The following is a 17778-nucleotide window of genomic DNA, read 5'->3' as shown; positions in this document are numbered from 1 at the left end:
TGTTTCTCAGCATGAGGGAAACAGCTTTTTGTTGTTCGGTCTTGGCTTGAAAAGGGCTTCTGTTGAGGAGCGAGAGGCGTGGGGATGGCTAGGGTCTGGGCACCACGGCAGGAGAAGGGAGCTTTGCATGGGAGTTGTTTGGGGCTCAAAAAGCAGCAGAACAGAGTGGGCCGTGATGTCCCAGCCTTTGTTTCTCCCCTGTTGGTGCTACTTTGGGACGCCTGAGCCAGCTTCCCGTCCAGGTTTGGCCAAGCACAACGACCTAAGCATTGCAGGGCAGGCATATCCCTCCACAGAACTGTGTTCAGATTTGCACACTAATGAGAAAGTTTTGAAAAAGAAGTAAGAGAAAGAAAGAGCGTAAGACAACATACCAAAATGAAGTAAGAAGTAAATTATCTGTAACTATTTCAATCCAGAGAAACATTGAGAAAGATGTGGGACAATTAGACCTATAAGACTTACACAGAAACATTCAAGGAGTTAAATGTATCTAACCTGGCCAAGCAATGCTAAACAGGGGACATGACCGACACAAGGATTTGAGGAGTCACAGGGAGAGAGGGACTGTAAAAGGCAGTAGTAGTACCACTTTGTGTCTCTTCCTGAACTGCTTCTGCATTTTTCTTAAGATTTATGTTAAGAGTTCAGTTACGACACTGCAAAGATTTTAGTTCCCATTGTAATTGAGAGGGTTCCCAGTCTGCTGTCTCACTTCATAGTTAATGCATCATGTTCAGAAAGAAGATATTTAAGATCATTACAGTAGAAACAGATTAGCAGGCATATCTGCCCTAGCAGCATTTTGACAATGTACTTTTCCTTCTTTTGAGAGACTGCAGCACCTTTGTGGTATTGTATAGACAAGACTGTATTTCAAGAGAGGCATTAATCTTAAAAACATTTTTGCATCAATTAAACTCCAGAATAAATAACGTCAAGCATGTGTCATATGTTCTCCTCTGGGTCGGCTTGTTACCACCACTGTACAGCCTAACCATTCCATCAGCTTTCTTTGCCTCCCTGCACCCCCCCTCGCCCCCAACCAGGATGACATTGCCCCTGTCAGAGCTCAAGTTACACATTTCAGCAGAACTGGACAGTGTTTAGCCTTCAGAGTCACATTATTGATTTGAAGTTCGTGCTTAACAAATGGTCTCTCTTCTCCCTTAGTGTTTGTAGTGGACATCAGTAGAAATCAACACGTATCCCTGTGGGAAGAAGAACAGTCACTGAAGTGCAATGAATTACAAAATGAAGGTGTTGTTTTGGTTGGTTGGTTTTGTTGTGGGTTGGTTTGTTTTTTTTTTTAAATTTCAACTTGATCCTGGTGTTTATGGTCAGAAAATCTACTGAGAACAGCTGAGCCTTGGAAGTAACAAGTTTTATTAAACTCTGTCCCTTAAACTTTGCAAAAGAGCCCCATCTTTCCCTTGAACTTTGCAAAAGAGCCCCATCTTTCACTGGGTGCTATCCTTCTGCACCACGCTAGCAACAGAAGGGATATCTAAAGATCATACAGCCTACCCAGGAAAGTTCATCTGAGCCTTGAGGCAACTAGGCAATTATCACAAGGTAGGATTATTTTTTACCTGATTTGAGCCACTTAAGAATTAGCCATCTAACCTAAACTTGTCCTTAAAGCCTCCCCCATTGTCAGTGCATACAGAGCAATGAACCTGCAGAGAGCAGCCCATCACAGTCTTAATATGGTTATATGTGAAAAGTGGGAAGAAGGGAAGAATTGTCTTTCTTCCTATTGACCATAGCCAATAGACTGGGGCTGGAAGTGGAGACTACAGAACTAGCTTTTAAATAGGAATCCCATTCATGTTGATAGGGCATAGCAATTCTCCTGTGTCCTCTCTCACTCCTAGTTTTAATTTTCTGAGAGCTCACTAGCTACTTTTGACTACTGGCCTCAGTCATTATCATCAATTATTAACAAAATCCAGTCATCCTAGGTGTACAAAATTGAATTCACCTCCCTCTTGGATTTCAACTATTCCTGTTAAATCCAGCAGGACTGTGTGGATCACAGTAACTCTAATTTGATTTGATTGGCCAAACTTGAACAAAATCTTAAAGGTAAACCTGTTTTCACACTGAATTGCAACTTGCAAGGCTGAGCAAGCTATGCATTTGATCACTCTGTGGTTATGTACTCAGTTCTAACTTTTCCTCTCAAAGAAAGATAAATTTGTTTCTAATAGGATTTTACCATTATTACAGATATCATTTTAATGCCAGGGCTTTTTACTGCCTAACTAGCTCAAATCCAGCAAGTTTCGTGTTCAAACAGAAGGTGAATAAATGCCTAGCAGAAAAAAAACCCAAAGCAACCCAGGGATAACCTTTCATAAGGGATAACCTTTCATAAGAGTGTCAAGATCTCACCTGTACAATTGTAATGTGAGGTCTCGTCAAGGTAACATTGGCCAGATTGGGAAGAGGGAATCCTTTTGACAGTTTAGCTTTAAAAAAAAAAAAAAAAAGGAGACAAACACAATGACTTAGGTGTGCATTGGAAAGATAATAAATAACCTGTCCTTCAACAACCCTGTTTATCCAGAGATTTCTAGGTCATTTACAACAATTAACCTCTTAGTCTTCACAAGCAACCCTGGGAGGTAGATACGATGCTCATTTACCAATGAGGAAAAAGAATTACAGATGATTTTCTCTTGGCAGAGTGTTGCAGCCAAACCAAGGCATTTCATGTTCAACACATTACATACTCAGTGATTTGTCCCTAATGACCTGAGGGATTGTCAATACAGCTCTAGCATCATTAGAACCTGTTCCCATTTGTCTCCATTAATTAAGGAAGGTGAAGTTCACCCCGGTACAGAGGGCTGGCGCAAAGCTATGTCTCCCTCCAGGGCCTTAAATAAGACTTATGAGAGGCAAAAGCCCTGTGCTGGTCTAATAAAGAGGAATACATTTCACACACAGTGGCCTCAGGCAGGTGTGCAGGCTAGGGAGACATGCTTCTCACTGATGCATCAGGGCCACCTTGAGTGAGGCGAAGGCAGATGAATTATGAGTTTCCAAGCCCTTTTTGCAGAACAGTGCCAGTGAGAGGGCACACTTACACCCCTACAGATCAATCTTCCTCTTCCACTGCTTCCTGACTGATGGTAATTTTCCACTCAAGTTGATGCAAACTGGAAACTTAAGTAGAAAGTCAGTAGAAGTTCCTAGAATCACCCACTCCACTGGAAGCTTTTAGCTGATGCTTTGAAATACGGCCTTACCATTAGCTGATGGAATTACTTCAGTCTGTAAAATGTAAGACAGGATGTTCTCAAGAAGCGAGATCTGCCACAGACAAGAAAATTGAGTTAGACATCTCTTCCTGATAGCGGTAGAACTGTCATGCCCTAATCCTGGATGGAGTTAGTAGGCTCATGTTCAACTTTCAGCTCTCATTTGGCCCAAAAGAGTCATAAGCTCAAGTGAACGTTGGATCTTAAGTCTTTGGAATCATGCAAAGGAAGTGAGATGCAAAATGCAAATGGCTTTCATCAGGCTTGGACAACATTTTCATTTAAAACAGTCTATTTCCTTTATTTATTGCCAATAGCAAAGCAGGACCAGAACAGTTTTAATCCTTTCTCTTCAGCTACTCAGAATTGATTGATTGTACTCAGAATTAAATGACTCTCTGCGGAGGCAGGGTTTTCCCCTGTAATCCTACAACTGCACTATTTCAGGCATCTGAGATGAGTATTTTGGCTCCCATTCCCTGCTGTAATTCTGAGCATCTGTGATGAGCACCATTACGTGGAGTGCCTCTGCCTCAGTCATGCATATGATCGCTTAGACAGCACACTGCTCCGTCTGCTGCTACAGTTCAGATTACCACTATGCATTTCACCGTTGTGATTTGAGAGATCTCTCTGCTTACTGATAAAATATGATTCACCAAGCAGGGGAACTACAGAATATCTCATTTTCAGAGCACTAACTTGCCCCAAAGAATATATTTTTAAGTCTACAGCAGAGAGGTGGCTGCCAGAAGACAGGAAAGGAGCCACCGAGGAATGAAGCCAAATGATTTAGAAATACAAATAAAATTTAGCTGCTTACTCTTTAGCCTTGATATCAATGATAATCCTGGTTTCCATTTCCTATGTGCTTAAACTATCCGCTTACCTCGAAAAAGCCAACATTGGAGTGGGCTAGGGAGAACTGGAGCCTGAGGGAAAGAAGTGAAACAAAAGTCACTAGAAAGGATAAACACACATTATTCTAGTCATGTGCAGTCACTGCTGTAGAGCTCCAGGCCTTAAGAAACATCTGTAAAGAGACTTTGGAAGCAATATATTTTACACAGTGCATATGCCTCATAGAGAAAGAGGTGGTTTTCTTAGGGCATTGCTGAGCATGCATGCAAAAGAGTACGCTAGAAGGGCTGTAGCCAGCAATGTAAGTGCGCTTCTCCCTCTGTGCTGTATTTTGGAAATCCTACTGACAATCGGTTTTACCAGGGCTAGCATCAAGGACTTGCACACTCTCAGATATTTTGCAACGATTTTGGTACATCTACATAATGCTATGATGTGAGTCTTACTAGGGTAGGAAGAAAAATTCTGTTCATCCTATGGTACTGCTGCTGATGGCTGTGTTGCTAATGTTTCTGTTTCCAAATTCAAATACTTATTCAGTACATATTCAAGTATCCAAACGTATTCAAAACATATTTTCTGAGTTTGCACAGAACCAGCATCCCAGCTCTCAGCACACTCTAGGTTTTTCTTTCTGAATGTTGCTCCAAAAAATGCTAACAGCCCTATCCTTAAATTCCTAACATCTCTGTGCACTGACGAACTCTGCGTATTCTTAACCCTATCACTATCTTCCCAAGGGACTTTTGTGAAGTCAGGGTCCAAATTCCCAGCTGTGAGGTCCTGGTATACAGAGCTTCTCTCTATAAAATGTGACATGTTAGATGTCTAAATGCCCAAGCCTCTGGTGTCCAGCTTTCTGACCCTTGGGAGTTGCAGTGTGTTAGCTGGAGAATTGCTGTGATAAGAACATCAGCATAGGAGAACTGTAGGGTTCCAGATTCTTTATGGTGTCCTGGACCCCTCTGCACTTTCCTAGTGGCACAGGTGGGCTAGAAAGCAGTTGCGTCTTGCCAGTTGGAAAGGGATGAGGGAAGCTCTCAGATGATTCATGGTCAACATAACTGCCCTCTACACTTCATTTATCTAGCTTAGAGGGGAGAGTAGATGTCAGGAGTAGAGAAGTCCAAGGAGACCACTACCCTGCAGCAATCCACAGCTGGTGGGCAGTCCCTTGGGGACTATGGCAGTTGTCACAGAGAAGCTTCCTGACTCCTCTAAACTGTACAAGTACAGCCACATAGAGAATTAGAGAATCTAATGCAGATGAACTCACCAGGGAAACACATTCATTAACTTACAGTTATCTGATCATGTGCCTAAACTGCTAATGTTGGGATTGCTAACACTTCCAAATGGCTGGAAATCTTTTCAATCTCAGGTTGAATTACCTGTTCAAACATAGTGAGCCCATCAATTTGTGGTCAAATATATTCAGAGCAATGCTGGTGTTGGCTGCCTGCAGAAGAAAGAAACCACGGATTATCAGACACAAAAAAACAGGACCCTTGCTGTGAATTAGTCACAAATACAGAAATACCATCTACCCAGTTATGTACGGAAGCTGTTTCATGGAGATGCAACTTTCTCCCTAGCCTATGGCCCATGCAAGGCTGCACACAGTAAATGTCTGCTTATCTGAAATGGTACTGACAAGAGCTGAAATGTGGGTAATGAGATTTCAGTAATCAAAGACATTTTCAGTTAAACGAACAGGTTGCCAAGAGGCATGACTCATGCCTGCAGAACTGTCATTCCAGAGAACAAAACATTGGTTAATCAGGGTCACTATATGTTTGGCTTTTTGTCCATCTATAGGAAAATGTTCTTCTCCATAGAAATGTCATATAGATTAAGTGAGGCCACACAGGCACTACCTGTGACTAAGAGGAATTTGCATGTTTAAGTACTAGAAATCTGGCACTTTGTTTCTTGTACAGAGTTTTAACAGAAGGAATGAACAAACATATTTAACACTGAGTTAAGCATCACCTTGTTCATTGTACTTACTATGTTCATTGTGAACAACGACTGGGTGGTTGAGTCTGGCAGAACAGCAAAGACCTCCATGGAGCCCTGAATGTCTACCGTGAAGGAATCCTGCTCTAAGCTGATGATAGGTATTTCAGTAGCCATTAGCTTCAACATCACTGGGTAGGGTGTAACTGAGTATTTGGATACCTGTAAGGTTCCAAGACAAAAAAAAGACAGAAGAATGCTTTTCTTGTAGAACAGATCAGAATACTGCATTTTCTCATTCTCAAAGCAAACATTGTGAAGTAGTTCCTTAAGTTGAGGTTAAGGACAGCTGCTAACATAGGATTCTTTCAAGCAAGCAGGCTGTAGAAGTTTTCTGTCATGATAAATTATCAGTATTGTCCACATCAGGAATGCAGTGAAAGGTTCCTTCCACTCTAGGAATACGATTTTTTCTATATCACTTTGAGATAAATTAAATACTTGTTTGTGAACATAGGAAAGGAACAGAACATGAACGTGATATTTAAGTCACACAATAAAAGAGCTCAGGAGTTATTCACTTTGAGATTCACCCATCTCATGAGACAGGTTCCTGCTCTGGACTGTCCTCAGAGGAGCCTCACTCCACTGCCTGAAGAGCGAGTAGGCTCACCAAGTTCATTACTTAGAACAGAAAGGGTGGGATATTAGCATCAATGCTTATGGCATTTTACAGAGAAGACCATATGATGACTGCCCTTGGAGCATTCTTAGATTTTTGAGGGAGGAACTTAGTATCATCTGGGAAGCAAACAAGGATGTGAAGTTCTTCGAACCACAAGTCCGATTTCATCCAACTCATTCACGGCCCAGGGTCTCTTATGCTCATTTTTGGTTTCTCATTCTGTCTGAGAAGGCTGGTGGAAGCCATGCATACTCATATTCTCTGTCCTGTTATATTCATCTCCTCCACCTAAAATATATGGAAACCCTGTGGATCTGCCTTGTCTGTTCCATAGATGTAATGTTTCCTGCCCATCTGTTAGCTCAGTTTCCTGCATGTGGCCACTACAGTACCTTCCCAGGTCTTTACTGGATTCCTTTCTGCTAGTCAGTCACAGGCTAGCAGTGAAGCAAAGACAATTACGCAGGTTTGGGCAGGAGAAAGGCATTATTTATGACCTGAGGCCCCCTCAGAAGTCTCTCAAAGCAGGACTCATGACTGGAAGCTTTTTCCTGCCTAGAGCTGGTTTTAGGTGGGAACAGCTGTGGCTTGGGCACAGTGCCCAGAATAAAGATTGATGTGCAAGATTACGGGCCAAGTTTGGTAACAGTGCAAGTCATTCAACTCATTGGGTGGGTTGGAGGTGACAAGGCCCATCTGCTCTGCTGTTACGAGGCATACGTGTGCCCGCTTCTCCAGCACAGTAGCCCTGCAGGCCCTACAAGCCTTTGGGATACACCAGCAGTGAGGTGTCTGACACCCACACTGGGTGGTTTCCTAAGAGTTTGTGGAAGTAATGATACTCACCTCAGGGATGATACTGCCAAATACCTCTGTGCTTATATTAAAATAGCTGCAAGTCTGGAGAAAAAAGAAAAAAAGATAAAGGAGTTTACCAAATTTGGCCTTTATGGTCGGCTTTTGTTTAAATGCATTATTATGATTGTATGATTACTGTAATTTCAATGAATTTTTGATTCTGTACCTTGTGTTCTCAGAAATATTCTTAAGGGACTAAGTATACTTAAAGCTGATTCCCAATAATATATGCCAAAATACTTCCTGGGAAAGCAAATGCTTAATATCATTATAGTTTAGGCTGCAATCTATAGATTTTGGGACTTACTGGACCACCTGGAGACAGGCTAGCCAAGTCTGCCAACCTCCAAGCCACAGCTACTGTACTTTGACTTATGCTTTGCTTCCATGGTCCCTGTAGTACTTTCAGTCTGTGAAGACCCCTCAGAAAACAGCCACTGAGGCTGCTAAATTCTCCAGAGTAGATCCTTTGTCCATGTCAGAAAAGTCAATGCCTCAGGTCTACAAAAAACCTTTTTTGTAGCAAAGTTGCCAGTATTTGGTACCTTTCTCAGTGGAACTTGGCATCCCTGGCTGTGACCTGAGGCATCTATATACAGCATAAATAAAAGAGCTTAACAATAGCCTTGTATTTATGATCTACTGTCTCAGGACTTCGCAGGCCAATTAGAAGCTTTATACAGCCACATACTGACAACTGGCAGGTCAAAGCCCCATCTTGGATGACCTGAGCCATTCTGACCCCATTCCTCTGTGTCCTACTCACCTCCTCTGCAATGGTGATGTTGAAGGCCCCTGCAGTGTAGTAAGCAAATGAGAAGGTCTGAAAGAAGTACTCAGAGAGGGCAAGGTAGAGCATGGAGTCACTTTGGTCTGGGATAGTGAAGGGAGCTGCCACATAGGGAGGGCCAGAATAGTTTCCAGCTGGATAGACTATCCCCTGAAACATATTGGCAGAGATAAAAAAAAATCAGAGTCAAAATACGACTTTAATGTGACCACAGACAATTAATGCTACTTTCCTTTCCCTTGCTCAGGCTATTCATTTGGTGTATAAATGAGTATGTAGCTTTGTAGTACACTCTGAAGCCTTGGTGCTTTCAAGCAGTGGTGGAGACAAGTTCCAGAGATTGGACACCTTCACAGATGACACCTGGGATCTATCTTTTGAGATGCTGATCACCTACTGAAGCCAGTCTACCACCTCAGAAAACAAAGCCTCTAAATTAAGGGTCTACATATTACATGAAGAGTATGGCTAAGGGTCCATGTTGAAAAGCCTTACTTTCTCCTTTCCCCATCTCCAGGAATTTAAATCTGAGAACTGCTGCCTAGAGCTATTCAATGGTTTCAGTTACAAAATGGATCTCTAAAACCAGAGGTCTTTCTAGGTCAAAATCAGCACCTCATTCTACCCAGAAGCAAGTTGGTAACTTGTGCAGACAAAAGAATGCCTATGAGAGAAAGGAAAGTTATGTCAAACAATCCTAAAAACAGCTATGTTGTCTTTTGCACTACCCATGATACTAGCGAAGGCTTGCAAATCTAATGCTTCCAAATGCCTCCAGATTAAACAAAAAGGTAAAACTGATTTAAAGTGAGGAAGGTAATGAGAGGTTAAGATTTTTTTTTTATCCCTTTTATTAGTTTCCCCTTTATTTTTCATTTCAAATGTATTCTGTGTGTCTATATTTTCTCAACTCTACCATCTACCCCTAAATTTTGTGCTGCCTTTTAAGGACTATCAGGACACTTACAAAGTGCTGAGTCACTTTGCTGATGACCTCCCCATTCAATCCTCACTTGCTGGATTTAACAGTCACTTGCTTTGTATTTTTCCCCCATGTTGCATCTTATGTGGGAGAGTGGCTCACATAAACAGCCATGACATTACCTCTTTAGTCTGTCTCAAGTCCCTCCTTAAAATCTAGTTGCCACAATACCCAGAAGAGCTTGACAGCAGCTGTAGAGCTGGTGTGCCAAGACCAGTGTGTACCATACCGATATTGGCTTATTGTTCCTTTGTGTTCCTGCCCCTCTTATTTCCTTGTTGTCTCTTGTTTATACTTAATTTCTAGGATTTTTGTGACAAGACTGTCTTTGCATTCTCCCTTTGTAGAGCACCTAGCACAAGGCATCTTAAACTTAATTAAGGATCTTAGATACAATGATGATGATAACTACCCTCAACCAAATCACCTTACGCAGAACAACAATCAAGTAATTTTAGAATTAGGAAGTAGTCTGATTTTAGTTTCAATACATAAGGAGATTTTTTTCCTTTATTTGAAAGAAACCTTCAGGCCTTCAAACTCAGCGGCACTCCTTGGGCTCCCATGCTTTTTCAAGGGTCATCTGTCTTCCCATTCAAGGTGCCAGAGGCTTAATTCTTGCTCCTATAGTCCTGCTCTTTCTTTTCCTCTCTCATCTGACAGCAGATGCATCTAGTTAGTGCAATGTGTAGAAATCTTCCCCTGACTGACTGAACAAAGAAGTCCCAGATGTTAATCAACAGCGAGAGAAGGATGAAGTTGAATATCTTTCCCTTTCTCTCCTTTCCCTTTCTCTTTTTTCTTCTAACTCACTTACTGCTCTGTATTTGCTATAACCAACTCAAAAGCAATTAAAAAAAAAAGATGTGGCTTTTAAATAATTCATTTGACAACAGGATTGTTAAAAAATGATTACAGTAACAAACGCAATAGTGCTTTGAAATGTCTGTCTTCTCAGATACTGAGTCCTAATGTTCAGAACAGCAATCATGTTCATCTTAGTGGCTCACACAATAACAAAACCCACAGCAATCTTGGCATATAGCACTACAGGCAATTACCTTTAAGTCCAGGTCAATGAATGGTTGGAATACTGCTGGCAAGGTATTTAAGGAGTAGTCTACTTTAGCCAAATCATCAATTGGCATTAGGACTGTAAGGGTGGTAGATAAAGCAAAATACCAAATATTACAAAAAGCACAGAAAGAATTTTATGTACACTTAAAATGAAGTCAGTTCCTGAAGGAGAATGACACAAGTTGTTCCAAAGGGTAGGGAAAAACACAGCCAGGGACCTCCTAACACACATTCTGACCTAAGGCTTGATGTTTCTACTGGCACCTTCTTTAATGCACCTTCTTTAGTTTGTCTGATCTTTTCTCATTGTGGAAAAATAAATTTGGTATGACCAAAAAAAGGAAATGTCCATGATGGTGCTTCAGGGCATAAGGAGGTATTGGGATTTCTTGTCAAGCAGTTCTGAGAGCATCCAAAGTGCCTTTAACTTGCAAATACTTTCCCAGAAAAGGTGGGTGCCTGATCTGCTTAGGTACTTGTGTTTTGCACATGGTATCTGCCCTATACTTTAGGTGTCTTAAAGTCTTGCAAATCTAGTCCAAAATGGTTAAAGTGAGAAGCTTTTTTACAAAGGAGCTTTTTCATTTTGCCTTTGGCAAGTCTGAAAAATTGCAAGTAAGACTTAAATTTCCAGGCAGGCTAGGGGTGCAGGCTTCAGCTTGTAGAGTGCTTATGTGCAGGAGGACTCAGAGCATAGGAGGGAAGGGGAAACTGCCTTTGCATCGGTGCTCTGTGGCCTCTAAGTGGCATTTCTGACAACAGGGGTGCATGCTACCACATTCACAAGTTGAGAATCGTGCCCAAGTCCTTGGCTTCTCGGAAATATCCTTTGCTTGTCCAAGTACCACTCTTTTTATTTAACTGTGGTCCTGTAAGCAAGGGAGCAGACAGAATGTGGGATCTGATACCTCTCCTGGAGGCTTTGCTGACCAGCTGCTGTTAAGGAAACTGCAGAATTTCACTAACAGGGGGGAGAAAGCAAAAATAAAAGGTACCACTAGTGACTCACCATTCAGTGATCGGAGGTCTTCATCTATTAACTGGATCCCAGATCTGATGTTGGGACATGACTGTATAAAAGCACACTCAAGTTATGGCCTGATTAGCTTGGAGCTGTAAGCACCTCTTCCCGCTGTGCTAGCAAGTCTATCTGCTTATGTGACACACATTGCAGCATTTGTTTGTCAAAACACCTAAACTAGCTTTTCTTCAGCTAACTGGTTCTCCGAGGTTTCTACTTGGTGCAATGTAGGCATCTCCTATGTCAGAGTTGCCTTTAGGCAACGAAGTGGGACATTGCCAAAGGCAGCCTGGTGGGGGTGACAAAACCACAGCCTTAAATAGCGCAAGAAGGAGACAGATCTCACATTGGTCTCACAGGAAACATCCCTGTCCTGAGGCAGAATCACAGCCATCTCAAGCTCCGTCTTCTCTCGGAGGCCCTGGGCAGGTTGTCTCAGAACTACTCACATCCTTGATACGATGAAGTTTAAATATGTGATACTATCAGGTAATGTACTACAACTTCTCTGTGCATCTCCCAATATATGTTTTATCTGCTGAGTATAAATATTACCCCAAACCCAGGATGCCTGTAGGTACACAGGCAGAGACTTATTCTGCATTGGAATGGCAAAATAACTACATTTTCTGGCCCTACTGCTGCCTTGGTTGAACCTAGCTGTGGACTAGTCAATATCTTGGCCCTGAACTTGGCACTGTATCTGGAAGCATTTCTGTCTGGCAAAATGGTGACTGTGCTGATCAGACCAGAATAGGACTATCTTATTTTTCTAATTCTTCCTTTGCCAGATTCACAGCACTGACTTGTGAAAGTCATATTGCTTAAACCCTCCCCTACACAATTTGAAAGGCTTACGTTAGTGACCAAGCTCCTGTGAATGGGTTTCTTCAGATACTTGATAAAGAAGTTATGCAGAAAGCTAGAGGAAAGGAAGAAAGCAATTCATGGGTCAAGTACTACAGTCATTGACAGGAAATCAGATATCTCTGCAGAACATTAATTTAATGGCCTCTGAGTGTGATATTCTAGTACACAAGGCAGCTTTCTGAAATGTAACAACTATCAGAGAGCCACCATTTAAAAGGAGATAATTTCACCACTAGGCATCTCAGCAATGAGCCTGTGTAGATTCATCTTTATGAATAAGGAATTCTTCATATTACCACCATCATGTATGTACAAACACAGAATAAATAAGTAGTCTCTGCACTAGGAACTTCCAATACAAGTAAAAACAGGCAAACAAACAAACCTAAACCCACGTGACAAGAGTTGTACTCAGACAGTGAGAGAAGTACAAGAAAACAATGAAATAATGTTGCACAGGGTTGTAATCAGAGGCACAACACACAGCAATCTGGTTCTGTTCAGTCTTGATAGCACCGTGACTAGGAGTACTTAAAGCATAGTACAAGCATGCAACTGCTACCTAGAGTTGAAGAGTGGAGCAGTATTTGGAACGAAGTGGGTGCTGAAGAAGCACAAGGGATTGTTCAATCTGACCAGAGCTGCTGTATTTATCCTCTACTCAAAGGACAGTGTGCACAAATACAAGGATGATGGTCAAATTTGGCATTATAACACTGGATTAGGGGCCTGATTCTCACTTGTGGTGCCTATAGACGCCAAAATAGGTACCCTGTTTTGTGAAGTTGTCTTTGTGCCATTCATTGACAGTTATTTTCTCCCAGAGTATATACAGATCTCTTCCACTTACCCACTTTTTCCATTCAACTTGATGTCTATATCACCAGAAGTTGTCCGGCAGCTGGTAAGTGATATTGGTATATGACCTGTATTATCCAGGGGTGTTGAAAAGATTGCAGTAACAAACACCTTTGAAATGTACACTGTGCTTCTTCCGCTGTCTTTGCTGCATAAAGTAAAAATAAATAAATAACTGAAAAAATATTTTTAGTGAACATTCAAGACTCAATTAATTCTTAAATGGACTCTTTTCTGTTCACTGAAGATGAAGCTGTTTATCTGAATGCTTTTTATTACATTGCTCATAACAAAAATAGGTTCTAATATGTCTGCAAAGAATCAAGTATTCCACACAGATTTCCAGCTAGGAGTTTTGGAAAATGATGGATTTGGGAAAATAGATAATTCACTATTGTAAAGTAATTTGTTTCAGTTACCAGACCTGTGCCCACAGCAGAGGGAACTGGGATATGCTTGATATGAGATAGGGCAAGACAGCTGTACTGGGATCTAATCTATTGGTGTCTGAGGATGGTCAATGCAAACACATGTTAGGGCCTGGAGTGCCCCAATGGGCCCTGTGCCCTCTTCCCCACCCCTCCCAGGGCTTTGGCAGCCCATGCTCAAGACCAGCTCCAGTATGGTGAAGCGGTGTTATTTTGGATCAAGTTGTTCATAACTTGGTTGTGAGAAAGAGCTGTGAAAAGCCTCATTGGGGGTCTCTACCCTTGGTTTATGAGCTGCATTGGAGCTCCGGGCTTTGCTCGAGCTATGTTGTAGGTACACCTGTGTGCGACATTGTACTTAGTTATCTTGACGGTGCTTTGCTGGCTTGACTTCCTGGCTTTGCCTCAGACCTGCCTCTTCACTGCCACTAACCTGCTCTGCTTGCCTGTCTTGGGTACTTGCCAGTGAGGGCACTGCCCCTCCTGCCATGCCATCACCCCCAGCTCCCGGGTCCCCTCCCTTGCAAGCAGCCTGCCCTGCTGTCCCTGATAGCAGAAGCCCAGAATCGCAGATCAGAGACTGCTGTAATTCAGTCAGTTTAGCAATATAGGTATTATATAATATAAAATATGTGAGTTGTGCAGAAGAGGGACTTCTTTCCTCTGAAACAGCCTGGGACCAGGAAGGTGTGGAGACTGCCCTAAGGATATTGCCACTAGCTTGTCCATTTTCTATCAGCTTTTGAACTGTATCTCTTGGAGGCATAGCACACGGTTTCTAACAGTGTAGCTGCACTGGGAGGGTTTATTATACTGGACTGTGATCCACCGTACTACAGTTTTTCTAAATGTGTCATTAGCTGGCAGGCTGGACAATTTGACAGCATTCAGCTAGAGCATCAATCCTTTACTATTTGCAGAGGTACTTCTCAGCCATGGGCTCTTTATCAGTGCTCATGTCTGAGGGGGCAGGGGCTGTCTCCCACCAGCAGACCTGTTGACAAAGACCAGTCTGTACTCCTGGGTTACTGTTCCTAGCTGTTAAAGAGCACCTTTGCCATGAAGAGGTCACAAGAAAAACTAAGCTTTGCATTTTTATCTTTATATTCTCCGTCAAGAAAAATCCCAGGACACATGAGGCTGTACGTACAACATCCAGGTCCTTATATTCCAGTACATATTGATGGTTAGAGAAGCATTTCCAATCACCAGTTTTATCCCAGTCCCAGGTATGAGGGAGATGGAAGCACTGGGGAATTCAACAGCAGTGACGTGTATTCTAGTGCATGAGGGAGATAAGAGGGAGAAAAGAAAAGGAAAAGTTTGAGTTTTACAAGTCAGACTGAACACAAAACAAGATTCAAATTTCAGTCAAACACAAATTGCCCCTAGAGAGAATACTTACCTTGAGATGTTGTATTTGACATTACCAAGCCCGAATTTCTCATAGCCACTCAAATCAGGGAAATGTTCCTTCTCCATATTCTGCTTCAGGATTTCCAGCCCAACCTCCTTGGCTACAGGAAAACAGTGATCAGTTCAGTTGCCTTGATACTGGCTGGGAGTTTATAGTTATGCACTTCTGGCTTAGGAGATGTGATGGACACAGGGTCAGAAAGAAGAGGGTATCTCATTTGAGACCCAGCAGTGCTATTTCAGATCTCACTCCTAGTCATGGCAAGAGTTGAACTTACTGAGTCAATATCTGAAATCAAATGAACCTCAATATGATGTACAATGCTGTTAAGCAGCTTACTGCATCTGCTGTATTGTGCTCTTAAACTTTTCTTTTCTTTATAGCCTGTGATCAGGTCATTTCATTCCACTGCTGTTGCTCTCCAAGATGTCTGTCATACTAGGATTCAATGCAATACCACCACCAGATCCTGAAAACATCACACATACCATATTCCAACCCCTTCTGGGTGATCCTCACTTTGAGTCCAGGGTTGGCATTGAGTTGCCCGCTGAGCAAACTTAAGAGGAGGAGAGAACAGCAAATCTTCACCATCTTCCTTGTTTTTTTACAGGACCTGTTAATAAATATTTATAATGATAGTAGAAGTACATGCTATGCCACGTGCTGGCTGTACTTAGTTTTCCCTCCCTGCAGTGAGCTGTTCTGACACCAGCTTTCTCTCCAGAATGGATTAAGTGGAAAGCCCAGCGACTGTGGAAAAGACCTGTTCTGCACAGACTGTTAGAGAAATAGAGGTCCTTGGGGTAGAGGAGAAAAGTCAGCTTATTCACTGTCATAGGGAGTGGAGAAAACACTTGGGATACATCCTCCTGGAAAAATCCTGTTGAAAGGGAAGAGGCCCTGAATTTTGAGGCTGTAATTTTTTTTCCCTCTAGTTAGTGAAATAATAAGTTTCCCAAAATGTCTGGAGCTCACAGTACCTCCTGATCATTCAACAGTCGTCACTGGGTCTTAGCACTTTGGAAAACCTGATCAGCTCATTTATTTGTAGATATAGATACCCGCACTTTGGGAACCACTTATTAAGATCTTAGCCACAACTTTGAGAAGCCCTTTAAGTTCACTCCCAACAGTCAACAAAAGAAAATAATTTTGTGCCAGCAGACAGTGTTTTTGTATCCTCTAGTCTGCATGTTAATAAATGCATTAAGTTTTATCCAAAAACTCTTCTTGTAAACTTCATGGTTAAATGGATGTTTATTTTTGCTTTTTTCATATCCATTAAACCACTTTTTTGCCCATGGAGAACTGTAGCCTCATTCTCCATTCACAGATAGGAACTTCAGCGTTCAAAGTATTTCATAAGAACAAATTAATAAAGGCAACGTAAGTGCCTTTACTAATAATTTGCATATTATTGCTAGTCTCTTGTTTCCCTTAACTTGTTTGGGCTCATCAGCAATGGACTCCACTCTTTTATCTTCTCCTCTCAGAACATTTTAAGGGGATACTCATAGCCTGGGACAGTGACTTAATGTCCAGGAGAAAAAAAAAAAAAAAATCAGTTATCATTCACAGAAGGTTGCCCTTCCCCAACATACTTGGGTGGGACTGTTTTTGTTTAATTAGACTCATTCAAAAGTTAGGTCTCTCATCTAAGACAGTCATCTTTATAGTGGAGAGGGATACATCCCACCTATCTTAAAACAAATTGCCCTGTGGGGAGTGCTCATCTTCCTCCTGTAACTACATGATTCAATGTCTACCTCTGAGGTGGGTCAAAGTAGGGAAGATGAACCTATACCAGTTATATATACATATATAATATGCCAGTGGTGACCAATCACTGTATGGTTGTGGGGTTAAGCTGGAACAGGTTGCCCAGAGAGGTAGTGGAGGCCCCATCCCTGGAAACATTCAAGGTTTGGTGCATTCAAGCCCATTGGACGGGGCTCTGAGCAACCTGATCTAGTTAAAGCTGTCCCTGCTCACTACAGGGGGGTTGGGCTAGATGATGTCTAAGGGTCCCTTCCAACCCAAAGCATTCTATGATTCTATGATCCTTCAATTAATGGGGAGCCCCCACACCACCTGGTCATTCTTCACATAGAGAACCTGCTTCTAAAGACACAGATGCCTTCTGAACAACACCCATCTTCTGGGTGATGCCAACAAGTAACTTGTCAATAACCAGAGACAATTTACTTTCTGACAGTAAGTTCTGCTAATGGCAGCTTTTCTGTAATACTGTGAGTGAAACCTGTCACTCCCTTTGATGGCATGAAAAACCCAACAACATGCAACCTCCCTGCCCCTCCACCCCTCCACCCCCCCAAAAAAAAAGCAGAAACCCACAATAAAGAAAAGGTATGGGTGGCACCACTGACCAGCTATACAGTGGATGATCACTTGGCTCTCCCTACCTTCTCATACATATCACACAGCAGTCCTTGGTGGCTCTACAGGATTTACCATAGGAGTAGTGAATGAGTGAAACAAATTCCCTTCCCAGGGGTTTCTGTGACTGGATTCAAATTGAGATGGAGCTATGCTGTATGAACCACGGGCTGCATGTAGTGTGAAAGTCAGAAGCTGTTGCTGCCAGCAAGGTCTCCCAGGGAGAGTGGGAGAAGCCACCTTGATGGAGAATTTTAAAACCAAACTGGACAGAATCAGAGAACGGTTTTGGGTTTTTTTTCC

The 17778-nt window shown here is 42.2% G+C and overlaps 1 protein-coding gene across 1 annotated transcript; it reads right to left on the bottom strand.

Annotated features, from left to right (window-relative positions):
• Positions 1–1169: 1169 nt before the first annotated feature.
• Positions 1170–15669, bottom strand: LOC104026492 (BPI fold-containing family C protein). Its single transcript, XM_009481512.1, has 15 exons — positions 15564–15669; positions 15064–15175; positions 14809–14937; positions 13223–13378; positions 12361–12424; positions 11491–11551; positions 10466–10557; positions 8399–8572; positions 7621–7674; positions 6141–6311; positions 5522–5589; positions 4159–4201; positions 3258–3321; positions 2398–2474; positions 1170–1211 (listed from the first exon to the last, which is right to left on the bottom strand). Exons 1-15 carry the CDS (start codon positions 15667–15669, stop codon positions 1170–1172), a joined length of 1413 nt encoding a protein of 470 aa, XP_009479787.1.
• Positions 15670–17778: the final 2109 nt, after the last annotated feature.

This window comes from Pelecanus crispus, chromosome 1 (assembly GCF_030463565.1).
Source record: "Pelecanus crispus isolate bPelCri1 chromosome 1, bPelCri1.pri, whole genome shotgun sequence".
Classification (NCBI taxonomy): Eukaryota; Metazoa; Chordata; class Aves; order Pelecaniformes; family Pelecanidae; genus Pelecanus; species Pelecanus crispus.
Note: the sequence above shows the minus strand (reverse complement) of the source record. Positions and strands in the feature narration are given on the sequence as shown.